Source organism: Ambystoma mexicanum, chromosome 11 (genome assembly GCF_040938575.1).
Source record: "Ambystoma mexicanum isolate Mex_15411 chromosome 11, UKY_AmexF1_1, whole genome shotgun sequence".
Taxonomy (NCBI): domain Eukaryota; kingdom Metazoa; phylum Chordata; class Amphibia; order Caudata; family Ambystomatidae; genus Ambystoma; species Ambystoma mexicanum.
This window is the reverse complement of record NC_090934.1, coordinates 954,457,985-954,478,637: the sequence shown is the minus strand read 5'-3', so window position 1 is coordinate 954,478,637 and position 20,653 is coordinate 954,457,985. Positions and strand designations below refer to the sequence as shown.

The 20,653-nt window shown below is 43.8% G+C and overlaps 1 protein-coding gene across 3 annotated transcripts in view; it reads right to left on the bottom strand.

Annotated features, from left to right (window-relative positions):
* Positions 1-20,653, bottom strand: part of LRP5 (LDL receptor related protein 5) — a 680,976-nt gene that overhangs the window by 16,004 nt on the left and 644,319 nt on the right. For 2 of the 3 annotated variants that reach the window (XM_069624105.1, XM_069624103.1), the window contains exons 17-19: positions 15,116-15,241; positions 9,185-9,421; positions 8,293-8,403 (exon numbers count right to left, since the gene is read on the bottom strand). In XM_069624105.1, the coding sequence (XP_069480206.1) occupies positions 8,293-8,403; positions 9,185-9,421; positions 15,116-15,241 (474 nt within the window). The remainder of the gene's footprint in view (positions 1-8,292; positions 8,404-9,184; positions 9,422-15,115; positions 15,242-20,653) is intronic. The other variant, XM_069624104.1, reaches the window with a different exon arrangement.

Below are 20,653 nucleotides of genomic sequence, written 5' to 3'. Positions count from 1 at the left end.
ATTGTCGCTTCTTCCTCAAGAATATTGGATTGGGTCGCTTCTACGGTATCGACTTCCAACAGGGATGTCTTGACACCATTTGAACGCAAATGCAGAATCACCCTATCGGTTATATGTTCATGTCTTCCGATTGAAGGAAACGCAACAAAGGCACATTATGGAATAACCCACTGTCCAATCCAATTTGAGATTGAGTCATCACAACACTAGATTTTTCCAATCTCCGAGTCTCAGGGTCGCTGCCTGGACCATTAGATTTTGGAGTAATTAGTGTTTGGTAGGGCTTGGGACAATCGTCAATTACCTGAATAGACAAATCTAAGGTGAGCGTGGTTAACTGCTCCACTTTTCTGTTCTGGACCTGTGACTTTAGTTGTAGCAATTCCAAAACTGAATTCATTGGGCATTTTGAATCTGCTCTTTCCAAGTCCAATGCATCTTAAAGCTTTATTTGAATCATATTCGCACATTCCGCCTTGTGATCCACTCTAGATTGCAGTATGGTTATAAAAGACTCAATATAAATGATTTTTGAATGAATCATAGCAAAGAGAGTTGCCTGATCTTTCATATTTTCGTTCATGTACTCCTACAATTTAAAAGAATGGGGCCAGCGAAATGGTCAAGGCAGCCATCATATTACATTGTGACATAAATGCTATACAGTTCAAACACTGTTTTGAGTCCTCAAAGGGTTTATGTGAGAAGACAATCATCCAATGAAGCCACAATTGAAGGGCCCTGCGAGATCCTACAGCCTGATTGTCAGGCCCCAAGGTCAGTAGAAAAGGAAATTGGGTGCTGCTGATCTTTGCCTAAAAGGATCATATCTTTCTTAGGAGTATGTTGAACAAATCCAATAGTGATTTGGTGTCGGCTCTCACCAAAACCAAAGAAAGACTAAGTGCGTTAGGGTTGTGTATCATTCAAAATATCCTGGGTTTCATCTTCATATGTCTGAAGGGGCAAGCATTCCAGATACTCCTTACTTGCGTTTTTAGCCTGATCCAATGACGCCTTGGTTACCCCGCATGTGGGGCCCTTTCGACATCACTGGAAATATTTTTAGAAAGGCCACCCATAACTGTTGCTATCCCCTGACATACATTGTCGTCAATGTGACCAGCCATACGTTCTCCTTTAGGAATAGTCTGTGGGGGCGCAGACTGAGATAGAGCGTCATTCAAAAATTACCTGGCTTTGTCGATAGGCTAGTGTGGCACCTTGGAATAGACACAGACTCAGTACAATTTGTGGCAAGATTATCTAGTGCAGCCTCACTTTGTCGGATTTCGGCATCTGCTAAATCAAGGACAATACTTTTGTTAAAAAAGGGCGGTCTCATAACATTCGTGTCCGGCAGATCATATGCTTGCTGTATCACTTCCCCTAAAGTGGGGAGCGATGTTGGGATGGGGAGGGGGTTCGTTCTTCTGGCGCTAACTGTCGATTTAGGGAGTTTTTTTTCCCCTTCAACACGCTAGTTAAACTTGTGCATTCTACCCCCTCAACGCCGATGGAATCCGGCAACCAAGTTTTAGCATCTTTCATTACACAGAGAGCCACGCTTTAAGCTCACCTCGGGTTGCAGCAAAATAGATGGAATGTTTTAGTGTCTTGAGGTTTTAATGGTAATCCGCTCACCTGGGATCAACTGCTGTCTTGTTCTTATAATCAGAAAAAATGCAATGCATCCAACGCAGGTTCCATTACTTTACTATAGCCAGTGAGACAAATCTCACTTCCTCACTCTCCCCAACCTCCCAGGCAACACAGCCAACAACCCTGGACATTCTACATAGCTCCGCAAACGGATTGAGTATTTAAAGGAAAGCACCAGCACCGGCTCTGCAGTAGAGGTAGGAAAAAGACTTCTGAAGTCCTTGGCAGCAGCGACCAGCAACAGAAGTGGCAAGGAGTCACGACAAGTCAACACTCTTGCACACTCAGTTCCCCTACCCAAAACCAAAACTAAGGATCTGTCAGCAGTCAGAATGTCCAAAACAAAAAGTCCTGTGTCCAAAGTTCTATTCTGAACCTCCATTCTAACAAAGCAATTCTGAAGTGGAAAGGGAAAATGTCTTTGCCCTTGAGTTATGTAGAATGTTCAAAAAGGAAATACTAAACTCCAACAGAAAAAGTTCCAAAGGATAGAGTTCCTTGCTCCAGAGGGTAATTCCCCTTCCCCTAGATTTCTCTTCACTCTGGTTTCCGTTCAGGATTATTAGTCTCTTTAGTATCAACACTGCTGGCGCACAAAACAACTTGACCCTTGGACTTTGTTGTGTTAGTATACCTGGTGTACTTTCCAGACAGGTTTCCTTTTTGTCCTTTAATATATTTACTCTGCCCTTTCCTGAAGTGCTCTGATCAGGATTTCTCGAGTTAATTTCGGTTTACACTTCATTCATCTTCACGCCTGATATGTTTTCCTGTCAGGGATATCTTCTAAAGACATGTTCACAATTAACATCCACCTGGTATGTTCTCCTGCCATGGACTTTCTTTTATGAACACTCTTGCAACTTGCATTTGCCGGTTAGACTCTCCTGACAGGGCGTTCTTACATAGGGATTTCCTTATACTTTCAACCTGCCTGGTTTACTCTCCCGACAGGGCTTCTGTTACATATGCGCTTTCTTGCACCTTCTAACACACCTTCAAACTACCTAGTATACTCTCCTGCGAGGGCGCTCTCATGAGGACTCTGCGAACACTTCCAAAGCTGATAGTCTCTTATAGTAGCCTTTTCTGATATTGTATCTGCCTAGTATACTATTCTGTCAGGACTTCTTTCACCTGTGTACTGCATACACTATTTATTGTGCATTTGTAAGGTACTTCTACATCAAGAAATTGTGATTCAAATCGCCCACAGGACAACGGGGAGGGAACATGGGAACAAAAGCAAATATAATAACATATACGGTTGTTAAGCCTCTTGTTCCGATACCTTTTTCCCTTTTATAACAAAGCTCATTTGAACGTACTGTTTCAGAGGTTGTTTTGTTCATTAACGGTGTTTGGCATGTCTGCTGATACCTCCCCAGTGTCCCCACTCCCCTTCTGTGGACTCACTGGTTCTTCATAGCATTTTTCGTCCCTCCCGCAGTAAGCCAGCAGCAAGTGTCGTCCTTGCCGCTTCAGATTCGCGGCTTCTCTGCTCTTTGTGGCTCCTGCTGTGCTCTCTGGTGTCTTCCCGAGCTCCTGTAAGGTGGGAGCGACCTCCTAACATCTGGAAATGCCCAGAAGTCTTCTCTCTGCTTCTGGCATCTCAGCAGCATGTTCTACTTCATGTTTCACTTCCCAACTCCTAAGCGCTCAAAACAACTAAAGCACGCCTTGTGCTCTTGATCTTGGTTGATCTGTATTACTCGATCCCTTTTCCCAGCGTTCTCGTGTTTATGGGAATGGAAGTCCATTCTTGACGACTGCATATGAAATTTGGGCAAACTTTCTTGGTTTTCAAAGACAAGTTTGTTTGTGATGGTTTGTATACAGATCTGGTTAGAGGGTTTTCAACACTCTTTGTAGGTGGATGAGGGGAGGTGTGACAATACACCATAAAGGCATTGGGTATGGGTGGGATATCCTCGAAATGAAAAGGGGGATATGCAGGTCTCCTCCTATAATGCCATGACACTTCCCCAGAGGCTGTCTCCCCCCAATGTGATCCTCTCGTATAGCCGCCCAGGGTCAGGACGCGATAGCAGCTGCCATCACCTGGCCACATGAGGGGAGGTCACCGCCGGTAAAGGAGTGACGACACCATCGGATTCACCACAATATACAATTTTCAGTATGTTAGGTAAGGTTTTCATAGTAATGATAAATCTTCTTGACCTGTGTCAACACCTTTGATTTTACTGGTGGATTATTTTTCCTTATACCTCCGAGTGGGAACCTTTCACCACACTCACAGAATCTTTTACTCTTTTTATGGGTGTCATTATTTTAATTATTATTTGCTTAGTTTCAAAGAAACTTTACAAAAACACTAAAATCACAAAAATAAAACAGTGTATCAAATCCATTATACCATTAAAACAAATACAGAGCATCATACAGTAAAACATCATTCATTTGCTAGGGCTTTAAAATCCACACAATACATAACCAGATTTCATTTCATTTATTCATAACATTAGTGCTATTTTGCACTATCTAGACGGTTTTTAATAATTAGCCACAAATGATAAATAGCAATACGAACTTTGTGGCTGTCCGTGTTGAGACAATAGTCCCAGAAATGCTCACTCTTAATTTATTCCAAGTTATAAACAAGTGGTCCCAGCCAAAACATATATTCTGGAATCAATGTCCTGCATTCGGTGAGAATATGTTTAGCTGTCTCTGGGTATAGTGTATTATGACACAACTCTTTAAGTAGTCCCAACTGTGTACCCGTTGCTGTTAATATCTAACCGATTTACCCTCAGCCTTAGCCGAAATGCCCGCATACCATGTTTGGGCATTGTCTAAGGTAGGCTTGAGGCTGCAGGTACCTATGCACAACATTTGTCATACAGGCATAGCTCTGTAGGGACTCAACGTGTCTGTAATTTGACACCCTAACCCATTGTCTTATCTTGTTTGAGAAAACCCTCTTCAATGTAACATAGGGTGTACCCCTGTCATTTTTAAGACTCTCCATAGTGTCTTTTAAAAAGTTATCCTCTTTAACAACATTTTGGCAATAAGTGCCTATTGTTGTTGGGTTGTCTTGGTGGCTTCCCTTTTAACTTTCTCTGGCTAACCTTGCGGGAACTACTGTTTTCAAGGGTAGAAAGAATCTTTGGATCCCTTTTACATTTTATTAGGCGAGACCAGCACCCCCACCTTATGTGGAGTGCTGGGGATATACTGACTTATGGACAAACATATTTAATGGCTGGTGACAGTGAACCTTTTTATTAATTTGGTGCACCTTTAATGCAAGCTGTTTGCACAGCCCCGGTAAAGGCACCCATGGATGCTCATTTTAAATGCCCCCCCCCCCCATCTTCTTTTTCCGCCATTTCAGCGTTCCTTGTCCTTTCTTGTTCCTTTCCCGACATCTGTGACAGGAAATTCCTTTGTGTAAGCTTTATCTTCTGCGGAAATCCTGTGGATTACCCACCCAACCTCCAGAGTGTCCATGAAGGCAGGAAGCGAGGTAGGAGTCCAAAACTATGCTGCCCTTTGTCCTCCAGCATGATTGAGAATCCAGTTCAAACTGGAAGGCTGGCTGTCCTGAAAGAACTGCCAACCCGGGAGGATAGCTCAGCGGCAGCGTGCGCGTCTTGGAAGCAAGACGACACAAAGCAACAACAGGTTCGATCCCCGGGTCCGCGCTTAAAAACCTCTGGGTGTTTAAGCGCGTTATAAATACGCAACTAAGACAAAAAAAAAAAAACACAATTACGCAACTAAGAAAAAAAAAAAACAATCCCTGTAACAGCGCCTCGATGCCTGCGGGCTGTGTGAGCGCTTTATAAATATTAAATAAATAAAAAATAAAATAAAAACCCCTCAAGCTTGAATGCTGCATCGTTGTTTGATTGGCTGGGTTCCTGCATAAAAGTTGGATCCTGGAAACTGAAGAGGTAGTCGACCACTGGCACCAAAACCGAAGGGGAAGAGTACGAATTTGCGGCCGAAACCATTTCCAGCGACGAGAGAGCCTGCCGTGTAACAAGAGCCTGCTGTAGCCCTTCCTTCCAATAAATTTGGGGACTCTGGAAACAGAGACCCCGACCCAGAGCCTGGTGGGACCCACTCGAATCATGAAGACCAGCATTTTGAGCAATCCTACCACGTGCTGCGACCTTGGAGGGCTGCAATACCCCAATACCCTGGGACCTCAAGCTATTGTGTGGAGCACAGTCATCTGAATTCTGAATCTCGCTGAAACTATGTGGGCATCCTGCTGGATCTCCAGAGGCATGATTCCAGTCCGAAAAGACCCCTCACCAGAGTGCTGGACCTTGCAAACAACAAGAATCAGACTAGCAATATTCCATCTTCTGTGCTCCTAAAAAAAGGCACCAAATCCAAAGGAAATACGGTAAGTATCCCAAGTCTAAACAGTCTAAAGAGTGGTCCAGCTGGATTCCATCTTGCTACAGCGGTGCAGACCCTGGCTCCTGAGCCTCAGTCATGGGGACAAGAGGGATGACGTCTGGAGGACTCCTGCGGCAGTACTTGGGAGGCCGTCGGCAGCTACGGGCTCTTTTCGATTCAGCGGCATTTCACGGTTTCAGCACTTAGCAAACCGCGCAGATGCAGATCTTGGACAACGGTTGGACTCTCTTCGCTTCCTTGGCCCTGCACTCTGGTGAGGGGGACTCTGGATCTGGAGGTACTGCTTCTGGATTGTCCTTAGGAGTTTCCTGGTGCTTCTGGCCAGATTCGTTCTGCTGCAGACGTTGCACTCTACTACAGACACTCAACCCCTGGCATTGGGCTCTCACAGCAACTGAGAAGCACAGCAAGTCGGGGATGGTGGTCCAGTGGAGATAGTCTCGGGGTTAGTTGGTCCCACTAACACAACGGGAGAAATCCTTCCGTCCGGAGCTTATCTGTCGAGGTGAAAAAGGAGGTCAGCACAGCAGTAGCGCTTCATCAGGCAATTGAAAGGTCCAGGAGGTTGCAGCAAGCTTTGTTCACGGTTTCATCAGGTGTTTCTCCCAGTGGTCGACTGCCTGTAGTCCCAAAACCCTAAAAGGACAGCCAGCAAATCAGGACTAGTTGCATTCAGGGATTCCTAGACACAAAGGACAGGTGAGTTTCGGGACCCTGCCTCACATCCTGTTCTTCCAGACACACCAGAGCCAGGGGCAGGCTTCAGGGCTGAAGCCCACCAAAGACAAGACACAAACAGGGCTCAAACCTGTCTCAACACACAGAGTAAAAGCCAAGACCAACCTCACAAACAGAAAATGTCAAAAAAGACGACAGGGGGCATTTTGACATAATGGACACCCATGGGTGCTGTGCTGCAGCTGAGGGTTCAGCCAGCAGTAGAAAAGCACAATGGAAGTAAAAATTAAACTACTGCCACCAGCCATTTAAAGTAGTGAGGGTAACAGAAAATGTTACATGAGAATGTCGGATAAGGGGCTACTAAGTAACCCCCCGCCCCACAGCACTCCACCTAACATGGTGTGTGCTGGACCTGCAAAGAGAAAAGTTTAGATCAATTTCATCTCACTATTCTTGGGAACGTTAGTTCACCTAAGAAAAGGTATTTAAACCGTAAGAGAAATCCAAAGGACTTGTAAGCGACACTGCACTGAAGGTGCTGTGTGTCACTATACAAAAAGCAGATGCCTATTGAGTTTGTCAGACTCCAAAAACTGTGAAAACACCAAATCCAAATCAGGTAAAAACACGAGAGTGAGAAAAAGGTCCCACTCTCAGGAGGTAAAAAGTCCCAAGTCCAGCAAAAGAGCTGGGGGTCTATAAGGTTGAAGGGAATCAGCACAGAAATTAAAAGGTCTACTTGCGAGTTTGTGTTCTAAAGGCCTAATAAATAATGTTGTACTTACCCAACTTAAATTATTGGTGCTGTTCTGTGTGGATTCATTGTCCTCCTGACACTAAGCCTTGACACTGTCCTACCTTACCTTAATTGGCTTTGGCAAGTCATTAGTGTCTCCTGGTTCACCATTACAGGTTGGCCTCAACACCCCCCCCCCCCCCCGAAGCCCTGCGGGGTTGATTTTGGAAATCCATCTTAACAAGAGGTTATTGTGAAAGACAAAGCATGTTCTAGCTACTGGTAGGAATATTCTTCTTGGCTGCCTGCTGAGTGTGTGAGAGATGGGCCTGAATATGAGGTGCTAGAGATCACATGGCATGACAAAGTGCAGAGAACTGCAGCTGGGCAGGATACCTCCTCTTGCATGCACTTGGAGCATGTCAGGGCTTACGAGCTGTAGGACAGGGATCAATGAAGGTATGGAAAATAAGGAGAACAGCAGCAGATCATAGGTGCAATTTGTACAGATCTGCTGCAAGTGACTTGGACATCTTTCAGCACACTAGCTCAAGTACAACTTATAAAAAGCAGCATGACCAAGCCTGTAAGAAAAACCTTCAAAGTAAAAGCAGGGGCACCTGAGGCAAGGTTCAAAACCAACGCTGGGGAAAGAATAAATGATATTAAAGAGCTCTGGGGTAACAGACTATGTAGCCCTTCAAAACAACTGTAGAGACGTGAAGAAAGTGGGGAAAAGCCATGGTCACTAGGAGTCTACTTTGGCATTGTCGCTGCATAGCATGGTTAATACAGAAAGCAAAAGAACCTACCACACATGAATTCGTCTGAGCCGTCACTGCAGTCTGTGAATGAGTCGCACTGCTGTTTCGTCAGAATGCACTGTCCACTGGCACACCGAAACTGGTTTGGCAGGCAGATGGCTGCAATGCATGGAGAGCTCATTCAGTGATAGTTGATCGTGCACGTATGTGGGAACAAGCGACTTTATATGTTGATACATTTGTGTTTGCTCAAATTACTCTTCAATGTCTTCCGTTTCAGGGTCAAATAAATAAACATAAAAATGGCAAAATGTACCGAACTGAAATGGGGACCTCTATTTTTGAGAGCAGACAAAATGGTTGCTTGGAATGTGGGCTGAATCCCATGATGTAAGCCAGTGTCATGAGCAATTGTTGGCAGTTCTGGCGCACTCCACTGCAGATGCCCCAACACACACTGCATCTGCCTCGTGTCAACATCGAGCTAAAATATTTCTAAAAAAAACATGTGCGTGTGACCTCGCTGCTCATCCCCACGTGCGCTGCCATGCAAGTGGAAAATTGGCTCCTCCTAGAGCCCAGCTTGCCATTCTCATGGCAGCCAGGGGGTTTGCTGGGGATTTTTGGGGGAAAACACTTTTCACCCACTTAAACAGGCTCTTTAAAAACCGAAAACCCAATCAATGCAGACACTGTACCAGGGTGTGCGTGGCAACGGTCGCATCGCTCTTGCTTATTAACCTGGGTGGCTTGCCGTAAGTACTTGGGTATGGCCTCCACGCAGATCATATTTGCCAAACTCATTTCTATATTTTTCGACCTGCTTCAAGACAACACATTAAATGGTACATCAGGTATTTCCTCCATCAAGCTTTCAAGCCACGTACAAGTAAAGAAGTGACAAGTTACCCACACATGCCGGAAGTGCTCCGAATCTTACCATCACAGCCTGCCTCGTCAGACTTGTCCTGGCAGTCCACTTCCCCATTGCAGCGCAGCCGCGCATCAATGCACTGGCCCTTCTCACATTGGTAATGGCTAGCAGAGCACACCGGGCAGTTCTTCTCGTCGCTCTGGTCATCACACTCTGAAAAGCCGTCACAACGCCAGGCCATGGGGATGCAGTCTATCTCTCCAGTGGCACAGGTGAACTGATCTGGGGAACAGGTCGGAGGCTCTGCAACATCCCAAAAAAGAACCTTATTGAATTTAGTAACCATACGAGCTGTGCTGTGCTTAATTTGGGGACAGTATACAGGTATTTATCAAGCACAGTTCTGAAAATGGGTTATGTGAACAGTATGGCGAGTGCACACCGAGGCAAATCATACTATTATACACTTGACACTGAACAGTCTTAATCAAGGACTTCCCAGTAAGCCGTCCCATTTAGCTTTAGCTTCCATGCCCTTTGACCAACAAGTCAATTGACCTCCAGGGTTGGATTCCTAATATCCTGCTCCAATGACTTTTAAAAATGTCAACATGTTTGCCTGTTGCGTCTTCCTTTCTCTGGTGGGATAGGAGTGGCTCAGAATATGAGCACAATTTAAGAGAGGTGGACAAGTCTCACATCAGATGACAAGTCATCTTGCTCAAAGGCACACAGACATATGCAAATATCCTTGGTAGAGATGTGCACACTCTTATGGAGCAGGAGTTGGTACACAGCAAAGTGTAAGAGGTCCTTTGCACTGTTTAGTCGTGAGTAAAATCAGCAGTCTACATAGCTAATATTTGCTACTGGTTTCTTGGTCGCTTTATTAGACGTATGTCGTACTTTGACTCACAAGGCACAAACTCTTTTGCTCAGAACGAAAACTAAGACTGCAGTCATGGAGTAAGCACCTGTATAATCTGAGCAAACGAGAACACAACAGTAAACTTCCTCACAATTGCTCAGAGGATACAAGGATGTTTACGCTCTAAAACTACCCGTTTCATCTTTATCACAGCAGCAGGAAGACCAAGGTACATGAGCCACTCCCGACAACAAACAACGGAGGGTGCGAACAAGGTGTGACAGAAGTGTGGGTGGGTGGGACGGAGGTGAACCACCAGCTGAGCAGGATTAAGTATGCCTAAGCGGTAGAGCTCATTTGTAGACTACAAGAAATAAAGCTTCAAAAGATTCTGGAGACTTTGGGGCGTCTCAATATTAGACCAGTGATCAGATATGGAGTCTCACAGGACCATGCAACTCACACTTAAAGAGAGATCATGTCCGCCTGAGAGAGGTGCCCTATTGAGAGTGAAGAAGGGGTACCACCAGGGAAGTGAGAGAAAGGGGCATGGGACTGGAGAACAGGAGTACACTATATTATGAGGTTATAAAGAAAAGACTGGATGAGGATTTGTAGACAAAGAGAAAAATGTATTAGAGCTCAGTGAGAAGGGTACTACAACAACTAGTGGAGTGGGCAAAAGAGACCTGCATGAGAGAGGATTTACATATCCCCCCAAAGCATCAGTCTGCCGGAGTGCTGTGGGTCTGTAGCAGTGAACTTCGAAGGACCAGAAAGATGACTGGCAAGTCAGACGACTCTGCTCCCAGAGATGCTTGGTTGAAGATAGTCGCCCTCCATAAAGACATTTTGTTGTAAATACTTTTTGTTTATACACACAGCATCTCAGAACTTTGGACTTTTTTTCATTGAACTTTGAAACCCCAAGCCTTTTCACTAAGGAAACCATTTGTTAGAACTCCATTAGCGTTTACTCCCACTGTAGAGATGGAACACTGGGGGATTGAAATGCAACACTTCACACCATTAACATCGCAACATCCTTTGTGGCACTTCTGGCAAACATACTAACTTCTTATATTTTAGTTCAATATTAGTAAAAATAAAATGCTTGAAACACATCCTTTTGCACAGGTCTCAATTCTGGTAGCACAATGGCGAGTCCCAGTGGACTCGCCAATCCCCACACTAAATTGCTAGGAGGAGATTCAGTTTGCAGAGTGCCCACATTCGTCCCTCACCGTCATGCATGGAAATGCTAATGATGTGTTTGGGCACTCATTCCAAACTATTTTTAAAATGTAAGATGTACAAAAGAGCTCAATCACCAATAGGTAGCCGAGTTTGCAGAGCCACTACAATCCTAAATAGCAGATTTAATTTGTTTCATAACAAGGGGGCTGGGAATCTCTCTACCAGCACGAACACAGCCCAATGACCTGTTCTGGGGTGAATAACCCCTGGGACAGACTCTACCAAGTCTTTAGCTCACTGTCCCCTTCACAGAGAACCATGGAATGGACCCCTTGCTCACTGCTCTTAGAGAGACACAGCTTCACCTCACTGTTGATGCCCAACAAGATTGAAAGACATGTATGGGGTTGCTGTGGTACTCTTGTTCAGAGGAGAATTGCCTAGCATTTCGGTGCTGGACTGCCCCTGGACAGGACAAAGACTGATATGTGGGGACATTTCTTCTCTGTGAAAAGAACAGTGAGCTAAAGACTTGGTTGAAACTCTCCCATGGGCCATCCACCCAAGAACAAGTCAATGGGCTGTGTTCATGCTGGCAGAGAGTTTCCCAGACCCCCACCCCCACCCCCCCCCCGTTTTTCATTTGTTGCATAACTGGTTATTGGAATTCTACGGGAAGAACAAATCAAGCATATTTTAGAAATGAATGTTGAATACTGTGGTATGTCAGAAAAAGGAATCGGATAAAGGGGTGGAATTTCAACTGAAGGTTTTTATTCAACAATAAGAAAAAGGACCTCTCCCTACAACTAAGGGCCTGATTCATGGAACGTTTTCCTATGGGATTGCGCCATTATAAAACACTTCCATGAATCGGGCCCTAAATGGGTTGCCTTTCCTAACTGAATTCTAACTTGGGTGCTTGTTGTCAATGGTGGTTGTCAAACTAAATAATCCGTCCTCTGTCCATGACCGTCCTACTCTGACCCCCACCACTAACCAAAAGTGTTCAGCAAACATGAAACAAAACCAGGAGAATTACTCTTCTCCTGGTCCAACTGGTTCAGCTTTAAGGGCGGACTTCCAATAGTCTGGCAACAGTTCTGATAAGGTCTTGTAACCGCAGGAATTCTCTGGGCTTGGTTAAATGCCCAACAATTATTCATTCTGAGTAATATATATATTCCTTAGGGAGATTACCCCTGAAGTACTCGTCAGTATTGCCCAAACCCCTACTGTGTCTCCCATGACTCCAGTTACCTTCTTTCTCATGGGGGCACGCCACCGGTTCTTCCTGGGGTGTTGGTCTTGCGCCTTTCTCACTGAACGGTCTGTGCATGTCTACCCGCTCCCTGCTGCACTGCGGTGGCTCCGCAGCTTACTGTGCCTTAACAGTGTTGGCGTAGCTCAAGTACTCGTTGGCCTTTCTCCAGCTTTTGCATAGGTTGAGTCCCCGTTTCATGAAGGAGTTCTTCTGAGCCTTCCACAACGTCCTCACGACTGAGCACTAGCCTCTCCTGTTCACTTCCTTGTTTGAATCTCTCTGGGTAGACCGGCTTCACACTGGGTTCTCTTCTCATCGAGTCCCTCATTTCTTTTTATATCCTGTTGCTGGGTCCTCCCCAGCAGACTGCCAGCACTGTCCTTTTGTATCGATTAAGTATTCTACATGCTTCCATGAAGTCACCTCTTCTCAGTACTACCTAGACTTGGAAAAGGAGTAGTTCGCATCACTCCTTCAATCTTCACAGTATTTTCGAGAGATGACTTGGTATCACTGTGTGTTCCTCCTCGTCTTGGTGATGTTATATCTTACGTAAGGAAAGGAGGGAATATTGCAATAACAGACAGTGTTCTCGGGTTGGTTATTGGAGGACCTCGAGGATTGCATGGTTTCAAAGGTGAGGGGGGTTAGTGTTGGGGAAGAATTGGTGCAGTCGCACTGTGTGAGACTCCACAACACTTATCTGTTTGGTATTAGGTAACCCACCTTTTGGTATAGGTCTGTACTACACAAGTTGGTAGTGTGATTGAGCAGCCAGGCCTACCTCAAGAGGGGTAAACGAGCTGTAGATCTGAAATTCGTCAACGTTTCAGTTATAAATAGTTATTTAACATTCACGAAAGGACAGCCGGACAGCCAGCCAGCCAATCAGGACTGGTTGCATTCAGGCACTCCTAGTGACACAGGACAGGGGAGTTTCAGGAACCTCCCTCACATCCTGCCTTTCCAGACACACTGGAGACAGAGACGGGCTTCAGGGCTGAAGCCCGGCAAAGGCAAAATGATCAAAGAGCTCAAACCTGGCTCAACGCATACACTAAAACCCCATAAAAACCTCACAAACAGAAAATGGCGGAAAAAAAGAAGACTGGTGCCATTTTGACAAAATGGTCACCCATGGGTGCTGTACTGCAGCTGAGGGTTCAGCCTGCGGTAGAAAAGGACATTGGTAGGAAAATTAAATCATTGCAACCAGCCATTTAAAGTTGTGAGGGTAACATACATTTTTGTACATGAGAAGGTAGGATAAGGGGCTACTATTTAACCCTCAGCACTCCACTTAAGATGGGATGTGCTGGACCTACACAAGAGAATAGGTAAATAAAGTCAATTTCACTTTACTATTCTTGGGAAATGTAGTTCACACAAGAAAAGGTATTTAACCTTATGAGAAATCTAAAGGATTTCCCTGTGACACTGCACTAAAGGTGCTGTGTGTCACCATACAAAAAGTAGATGCCCATGGAGTTTGTCAGACGCCAAAAACAGAGGAAACACAATCCAAATTAGGTCAAAACACATGAGTTAGAAAACGGTTTCAATCACTCCAGGGTAAAAATTTTAAAAAGTCATAAAGTCCAACAAAAGAGCTGGGGGCCTGTAAGGTTGAAGGGAATTAGCACAGAAATTAGAATTCTCCCTACCAGTTAGGGAGTTCCATCACGGAACAGGGGTCATTGTCCCCATGAGAGGAGTCTCTCCATTTGAGGTCCCACATTCTGCCAACCAGAGGGGGATTGTTGCATAGCGGGCTCACCTCCCTAGCCTCGCAGGGAAGGGCTCCCCTCTGGGGAGAGGTGATGCCATCCAGTGAATCGTCACAATACCCAGCTTGTGTATTTAAAAACAAATACATTTTGTTGTTGTACCTGGAGTGGGGCAGACTTCATCAAGAAGAACTAAGAAAAGAAACAAAAGCAAAGGGAAACGCTCATTGTATAATCTTTTTCAGTGCAATATGGGAATGTAGTGTGGTTGGAGTCCAGAGAGGTAGATGAGCAAAGGAAGTGAAGGTGTTTTCCTTCTGAGATTTTGGGTAAGAAGTACTTGAAAGAAAAAAAGTGTCTAACATGAACAATAAAACTGGTCCTTTGATCTTAATTTACCCAGGACTGGTAAAAAGGAACAGTTTAATGTTAGAGTTTAAGTTGAACGCACCATTGACCTTTGGGCCAATGAGAGGCTGACTAGCCGGTGGTCTTTTGATATTAAGAACAAGCTGCTCTTAGTAACTGGTTAGGAGGATTTAAATGGCTTTCATATGCATTTGAATCGTTCAATTGTTAGCAGAGGTGATGTTTGTTGGGTCCACCAGAGTCATGGTTCTGCACATTGTTCGAATGTGTAGGTACTCTGATAACTAGCTAAGGCGATATCACATTGTCATCAACTAAAGCGACAACCTGCCAAAAATCAGCTTTTGATCTTAGGCTAGAACACGAGAAGAAGGAAAAGGATGTTCTAATCACACCCTTTGGCTCCGCTGGGTAAAGTTATCAGTTTTGGGAAATTGCAGTATCCAACTCAACAGCACCCATCCTTCGGATGCTGATCAAATGGATTTTAAAGTCAATTGGTTATTAATATCATGTACAACATTTTGGTCCACACAGCAGAGGATAAGATCAATGCTAGAAGTATCACCTACCTCCACAGGTCAAGAGGTTCTGTAAAAGAACTAGGTGCACTGGGCATGAACATCTGGGAGTCCCATCTCCTTTGGCAACGCAGATGTGTGAACATCCACCATTGTCACGCGAACACGGGTGAACCGCTGTGGGAACACAGTTAAAACAACAATGTAAATCGTGAAACTGGGGTTAAACGTTTTCAGCAAAGAAAGTGGTGTGTAAAACATTCCAATCTTGATATTCAAAACAATCATGGCGGATTCTAATCAGCACCCTCTGAAAACTGGGGTGACCAAATCAAACATAATCACAGTTAAGTCATCTGGTCTGTGGGGGAATGGGGTTATGGATAGGCCGGAGGAGAGGATGCATTTTGAGGCAAGACTATGTGTAAATGGTGCATCAGGAAAAAGGTATGGCATCAGTCTGGAAAACTGGCAGAATTTCAGCCCTACACCTAAAACGATGCAGATTAGACTGACCAGATTAAAGTGCGTGACACCACAGGATTATACTGTGTTTCCTAAAAAGAGCACGGAGGGCACATTAAAAGCAGATAAGCGTGAATTTACCATTTCATCCTTAGCGCAAATGTTTGTTTGAAGTAGCAAAAAGAAAAGCTACAAAAAAGGGTTTCCTTCCTGCAAGTATGTATTTGGAGGTTGATTCTCTTATAGATCCGTGTGCAGCCCATCACCTGTACCCAATGGTTGGATGCATAATTGGTTGTACTTTTTTTTTTTTTAAAGCGGAGCTGTAGTTACAAAAGGGCCGTCAGTGGCCATCACACAGAAAAACCATGCTTGCCATGTTAATTTTTTGCAGCCAATAACTTATTCAGCAAAAGCCCTTTGATATTATAAGGGTAGTAGATGGGTCTAATGTGAATCTAGAACTATCAAGGTGTAAAATGTTTATTAGGAGGCAGCCAATTGTGTGCGGTCTGCAATGTGAATCTGTCAGATTCACAAGCTGCGCATGGAGTACCAAGTGTAGGAGAAGCTCCTGGAGCGAGACAAAGGGTTGAAAGCATTATTCATGAACGTCCAAATCACTACTTGGCAAGTGGCCTACAAATGGATTGTGTTGCATACGTTTGCAAACTGTTACTGTCTACATTCTATGTAGGTGCTCTACAACTGTCTTGGATTGGGATTTTACCTAACAATGTATCGGACCTCATTTAGTTTAAGCGGTTGACAATTGACAAAATCTGGTGTCTGACCCTGTCCCATACATTGAAATGATTCTGCGACCAAGGAAAGCCAGTCTATCAGAGTCCTAGTGATTGAGCTATATGCTACCTGTGTGAGGGGGGAGGAGCGATACGGAGTTGGAGTCGTATTCTAATCCATGGCCCCTGTCTAGGTTTGAAGGAATATCATTTGGAAATCCTGATCAGGCATTTTCTTTTTATGGACGAGAAAGACTAAACACCATCCAGCAACCTCCATTGGAAAACCCCAGGGCATCATTAGAGCAGAAGGGTCTCCAGCTCAAGGCCACCATACCTCAGTACGCCATATATTCTGGAGGTCTGTCATGTACACATCATTTCTGTGATCTGGGGTTTAGACATCCTAAGACTCTGTGGGATCTCTTATGCCAGAAAGGACTCCCACCCACCTGTGGACTGGTTCAATAAGAGATAGACCAATGGAGGCGCTGACACTCCAGGAGCTGGCGGAGTTGCCAAAGAGCAACGGTTTGATCAAACGAATGTTGAGGCGAACCTTCAGCCTAGTCTTAGGATGGTCGATATCTGTTAAGCAGCGGACTCGTATAAACTAAGGCAAATGTTATCTTTAACGCTGTGAGCCTATCTAAAAGTTCAAGCAGAACAGGAGAGCACAGGGACTAAAATGGGAGGCAGAAAGCCGGGCTCAGCCCAGAGAAGACCTATATGAAACATGCAACTTTGGTGCAAAAAATGAACTAGTAGCCAGGATACAGGGAGCTGAAAAGAAAGCCCAGACACTGAATCAAACCCTCAATCATGGGGAGAGCAAGTAACACAGATCTGACACCACCATCTGCAGGACCTGGGCAAGCAGCTATTTCTCTGAGAGCTGATGTTAGAACAGTTTTTGTTTTCCTTTTTTTTTAAAGAATTTATTCATTTTAACAACATACAAATAGAATACCAAATAACTTCCACACATACAACTTATCCATAGTAAATTCAATAAGTATAAATACAAAAACAGCCCCCCCTCCCATGATAACCAGGCATTACAATCGAAAAGGAATGAGAAAGAGTAGAGAAAAAAAAGAAATCAATTTTTTATTCCACCCCAACCATTACCCTATAACACCTTAAAATCAAATTTCGTATATAGATCGAACATATTTTTCATTCTATCAACCAGTATTGCAAATGCCAAATATAAAAGGAGTACAAATTTACTTATCTTCGCTTCCGTCTTGTCTTCTCTATCCTAATCATGTTATTCTGGTTCCAAATTCAGGAACCTCCCCACCCCCCTAATGTTATCAAATAGAGTCAACTTTTTCTGCAATGACATCACAACTCTTTCAATGCTACAAGTTTCCAATGGTCGTTTGTGAGGCCACCCACTCCAGTTTCTGGAATTCTGGGACTTTTAATTTGAAATGGGAAAGAAAAACGATAAGTCCCTGAAGCCACAGGGGAAAAAACAGGCCTGGACGGCCTAATGCATGGCAAGGGGGAACTTGAAAGTCGTGCATGATGGGTGTTAGGACAGTTTTTCTGAAGTCCAACTAAGGGATTAGTAAAACCCTTCAACTGAGACAGTACAAGACTCCGCTATTAGTATAAGGCTGTACCACCCGAGTATATGGTAGTGTAGACAGAGCATCCAAGCTTATTTTAGGAGGGAGAGAGTGCTGTAGGAAAGTACATTGAACCTGTACTACACCAAGGATTCAGTAGAAACACTTACAACCAGAAGTATTATACAAAATTGGGGAAAATTGAGACTCCAAGACACTTCTTAACAGAATGTAAAGTTTTGGGCCCAACCTATATGACCTTCTTGGGTAAATATGTACACGACTATGATGCAATTAAGAGTGAGACATTTTGCGCATACTGCCTGAATAGCAACACAACAGCTACACACAGATTTATACTGGGTCTGGTGGCATTTTGTGAAAACCTTAAAACAAATAGGTGCACCTTGAGATTTTAAGACTTCCTCATTTGATGTGTGGAAATTAATGCTATACTAAGCCTGACTATGCAGCCTCTGCTATTGCCAAATAGGTCTCCATGCCTGTGCTCCTCTCTGATATATGGGCAAATGGTGATATAACAAACGATCTACCAGGAAAGTTATTATAAAGATGGATAGGCAAATACTTTGAGTAAATCATGTATAAGAATGTTTTACAGTGCTTTTAACAGTGTATTGACAATGGTTTTAATAGTATTGTGGTCCCCTAGGTTGACCACATATTTTTTGTAACGAAAGAATGAAGCAATGAAAGTATGAAATAATGGAATTGTGTTTGGTTTTAAATATGCACTGGAAATAGTGGATTACACGTTTCAGTATTTTACCGTATTGCATTATACTTAAGATCGATTCAAGCTGTAAGCTAAAAGTTGGTATTTTAAACATGTCAAGATTTTACAAGAATCAAACAATCTAAATTATACATATAAAGTTTTTTCTTTTAAATACAAGTAGGCCTAGTTAAGTCTTGGGGTAAGTACTGGTCATAGAGTCAAACACATTTATAAAAATACACCACAATGCTTGAAGGTACACAGACCAAAGCATAAAACCTTCATAATACCCAAAGTAATTCTAGGGAAGTCAAACATCATACACATTCAGTATAGGTCACATCTGTTCTTGGGGAGTAAAACAATACGTTACATTTAGATTACTTCCTGTAATACAAGGAAAGCAGACCCTAGCAGTTGTACTGTGACGCTCAGCACGAAATCACTTAGCAAATCAACTGGACAACAAACTTTTCTGAATACTCATTCATGCAACAGTAAACACCTATAACTCTGATTCAGGATAACACTATACTAGGGGAGTTGGACCTTATGGTGTAATATAAAATTACAGGCTGATTTTCAGCTCAGCGGAACACTGAATAAGGTTAGCAATAACTCTGTTAACTTATTTTAGGATGGCACACAGCTAACTCTAGGTAAGTAAAACATATATACTTTTAAAAGGAGCTATCAACAACTTCAGGATCAGTATAACCTCAGGAAGACTTATGCTGGACAGGCCAACAGCAAGTCAGGTAAGGCAAGACCCAACTGGGGACACCCACACATTTATATCCTAACAGGAATAGTAACGTGAAGCCAAAAGCATTACTTTTGGGAAGATGGGGACCCAATTCACAGGTGAGTAAATTAACTTGACATCTACTTTCTGTTAGAATGGCGAAACAGTTTCTAAGGAAAGTAAGATTTAACATATACTTTTCAGAATGGCAGAACATAATCAAGTCAAGTAATAACTTTTCTTGTAACTTCACTCAGAGGGCAGTTACCATCCAACTCTTTACAAGTAAGTAAACTTTTCAACACCTGTTTCACTTTTCAAGGCAGAACCCTTAAATTATCCAGCCCTTACCAATTCTATGACATGAGTTCTCTGAGAGGCAGAAGAAGGACCCTAGTGATCTAGGAGCCGTAGGCTGGGTGGGATAAGGCTCAGTTCCCGAGGAAGATCGTTCACACAAATAAGTATTCTACTTTATTTTTTTTTTATTTTTTTTTTATTTGTTTATAACCTCATAGGTTTTTACAAAACATATTTCGAAATTCGCATTCCCTGTTGCGCAGTTTGTTTACTACCCAAGGACACCACTCCTGGGGACTCCTTTCATTACTCTAGACTCGAGAGCAGGCTTAACGTGTGTGCCTCCTCAGGGGCTACCTGGAGGCTCTTGCAATTAGGCCCATTAGCTCTTTGCAGGGCGACAGTCAAAAATTTCGCGGCTGTCCTGGACCATTTAGCCGAGTCCCCGGCTATCAGCCGTGACCAGGAGGTTTCCTCATCCAACATCTTGGCTTCGTTGAAGAGTGGTGTCAGATAGGATTGTCTCTCATAGGATAATGCTGGACAAATCATTAACAGATGTCGAAGTGATTCTCGATTGTCCGGCACACTGCATAGACGGCACTCCGCTGATGGGGACAGCGCTCTACTAGATATCATTTCTGTAGTAGGCAGTAAGTTCAGCCGTGCCCGCATAAAAGTTCGTCTTAGATTTTTTTCCGGGAACTTGTCACAGTACTTTAAGGGTTCCTTTAGGCGATTGTGCGAAGGAGGTAGGTGCTTTAGTGATTTGTAAAAAAGCTTTTTCGTTTGTACAGATCCAATCTTGCTGCTCTAGCTTAGTTTTGACACGGCATGGATTTGAAATCAGTATTTCTTCATCACACACTACCGCCTCCATAGCGATCTTGATTTTTTTTTCCCAATTTACCAAGGCTTTGCAGTTCCGTCCTTGTAATTCAGCCGCCACGATTTTGAAAATCGGGGGGGTGCTTTGGAGCAGGATTTTCCTGTATAGTTGCGTTGCAGATATGGTCA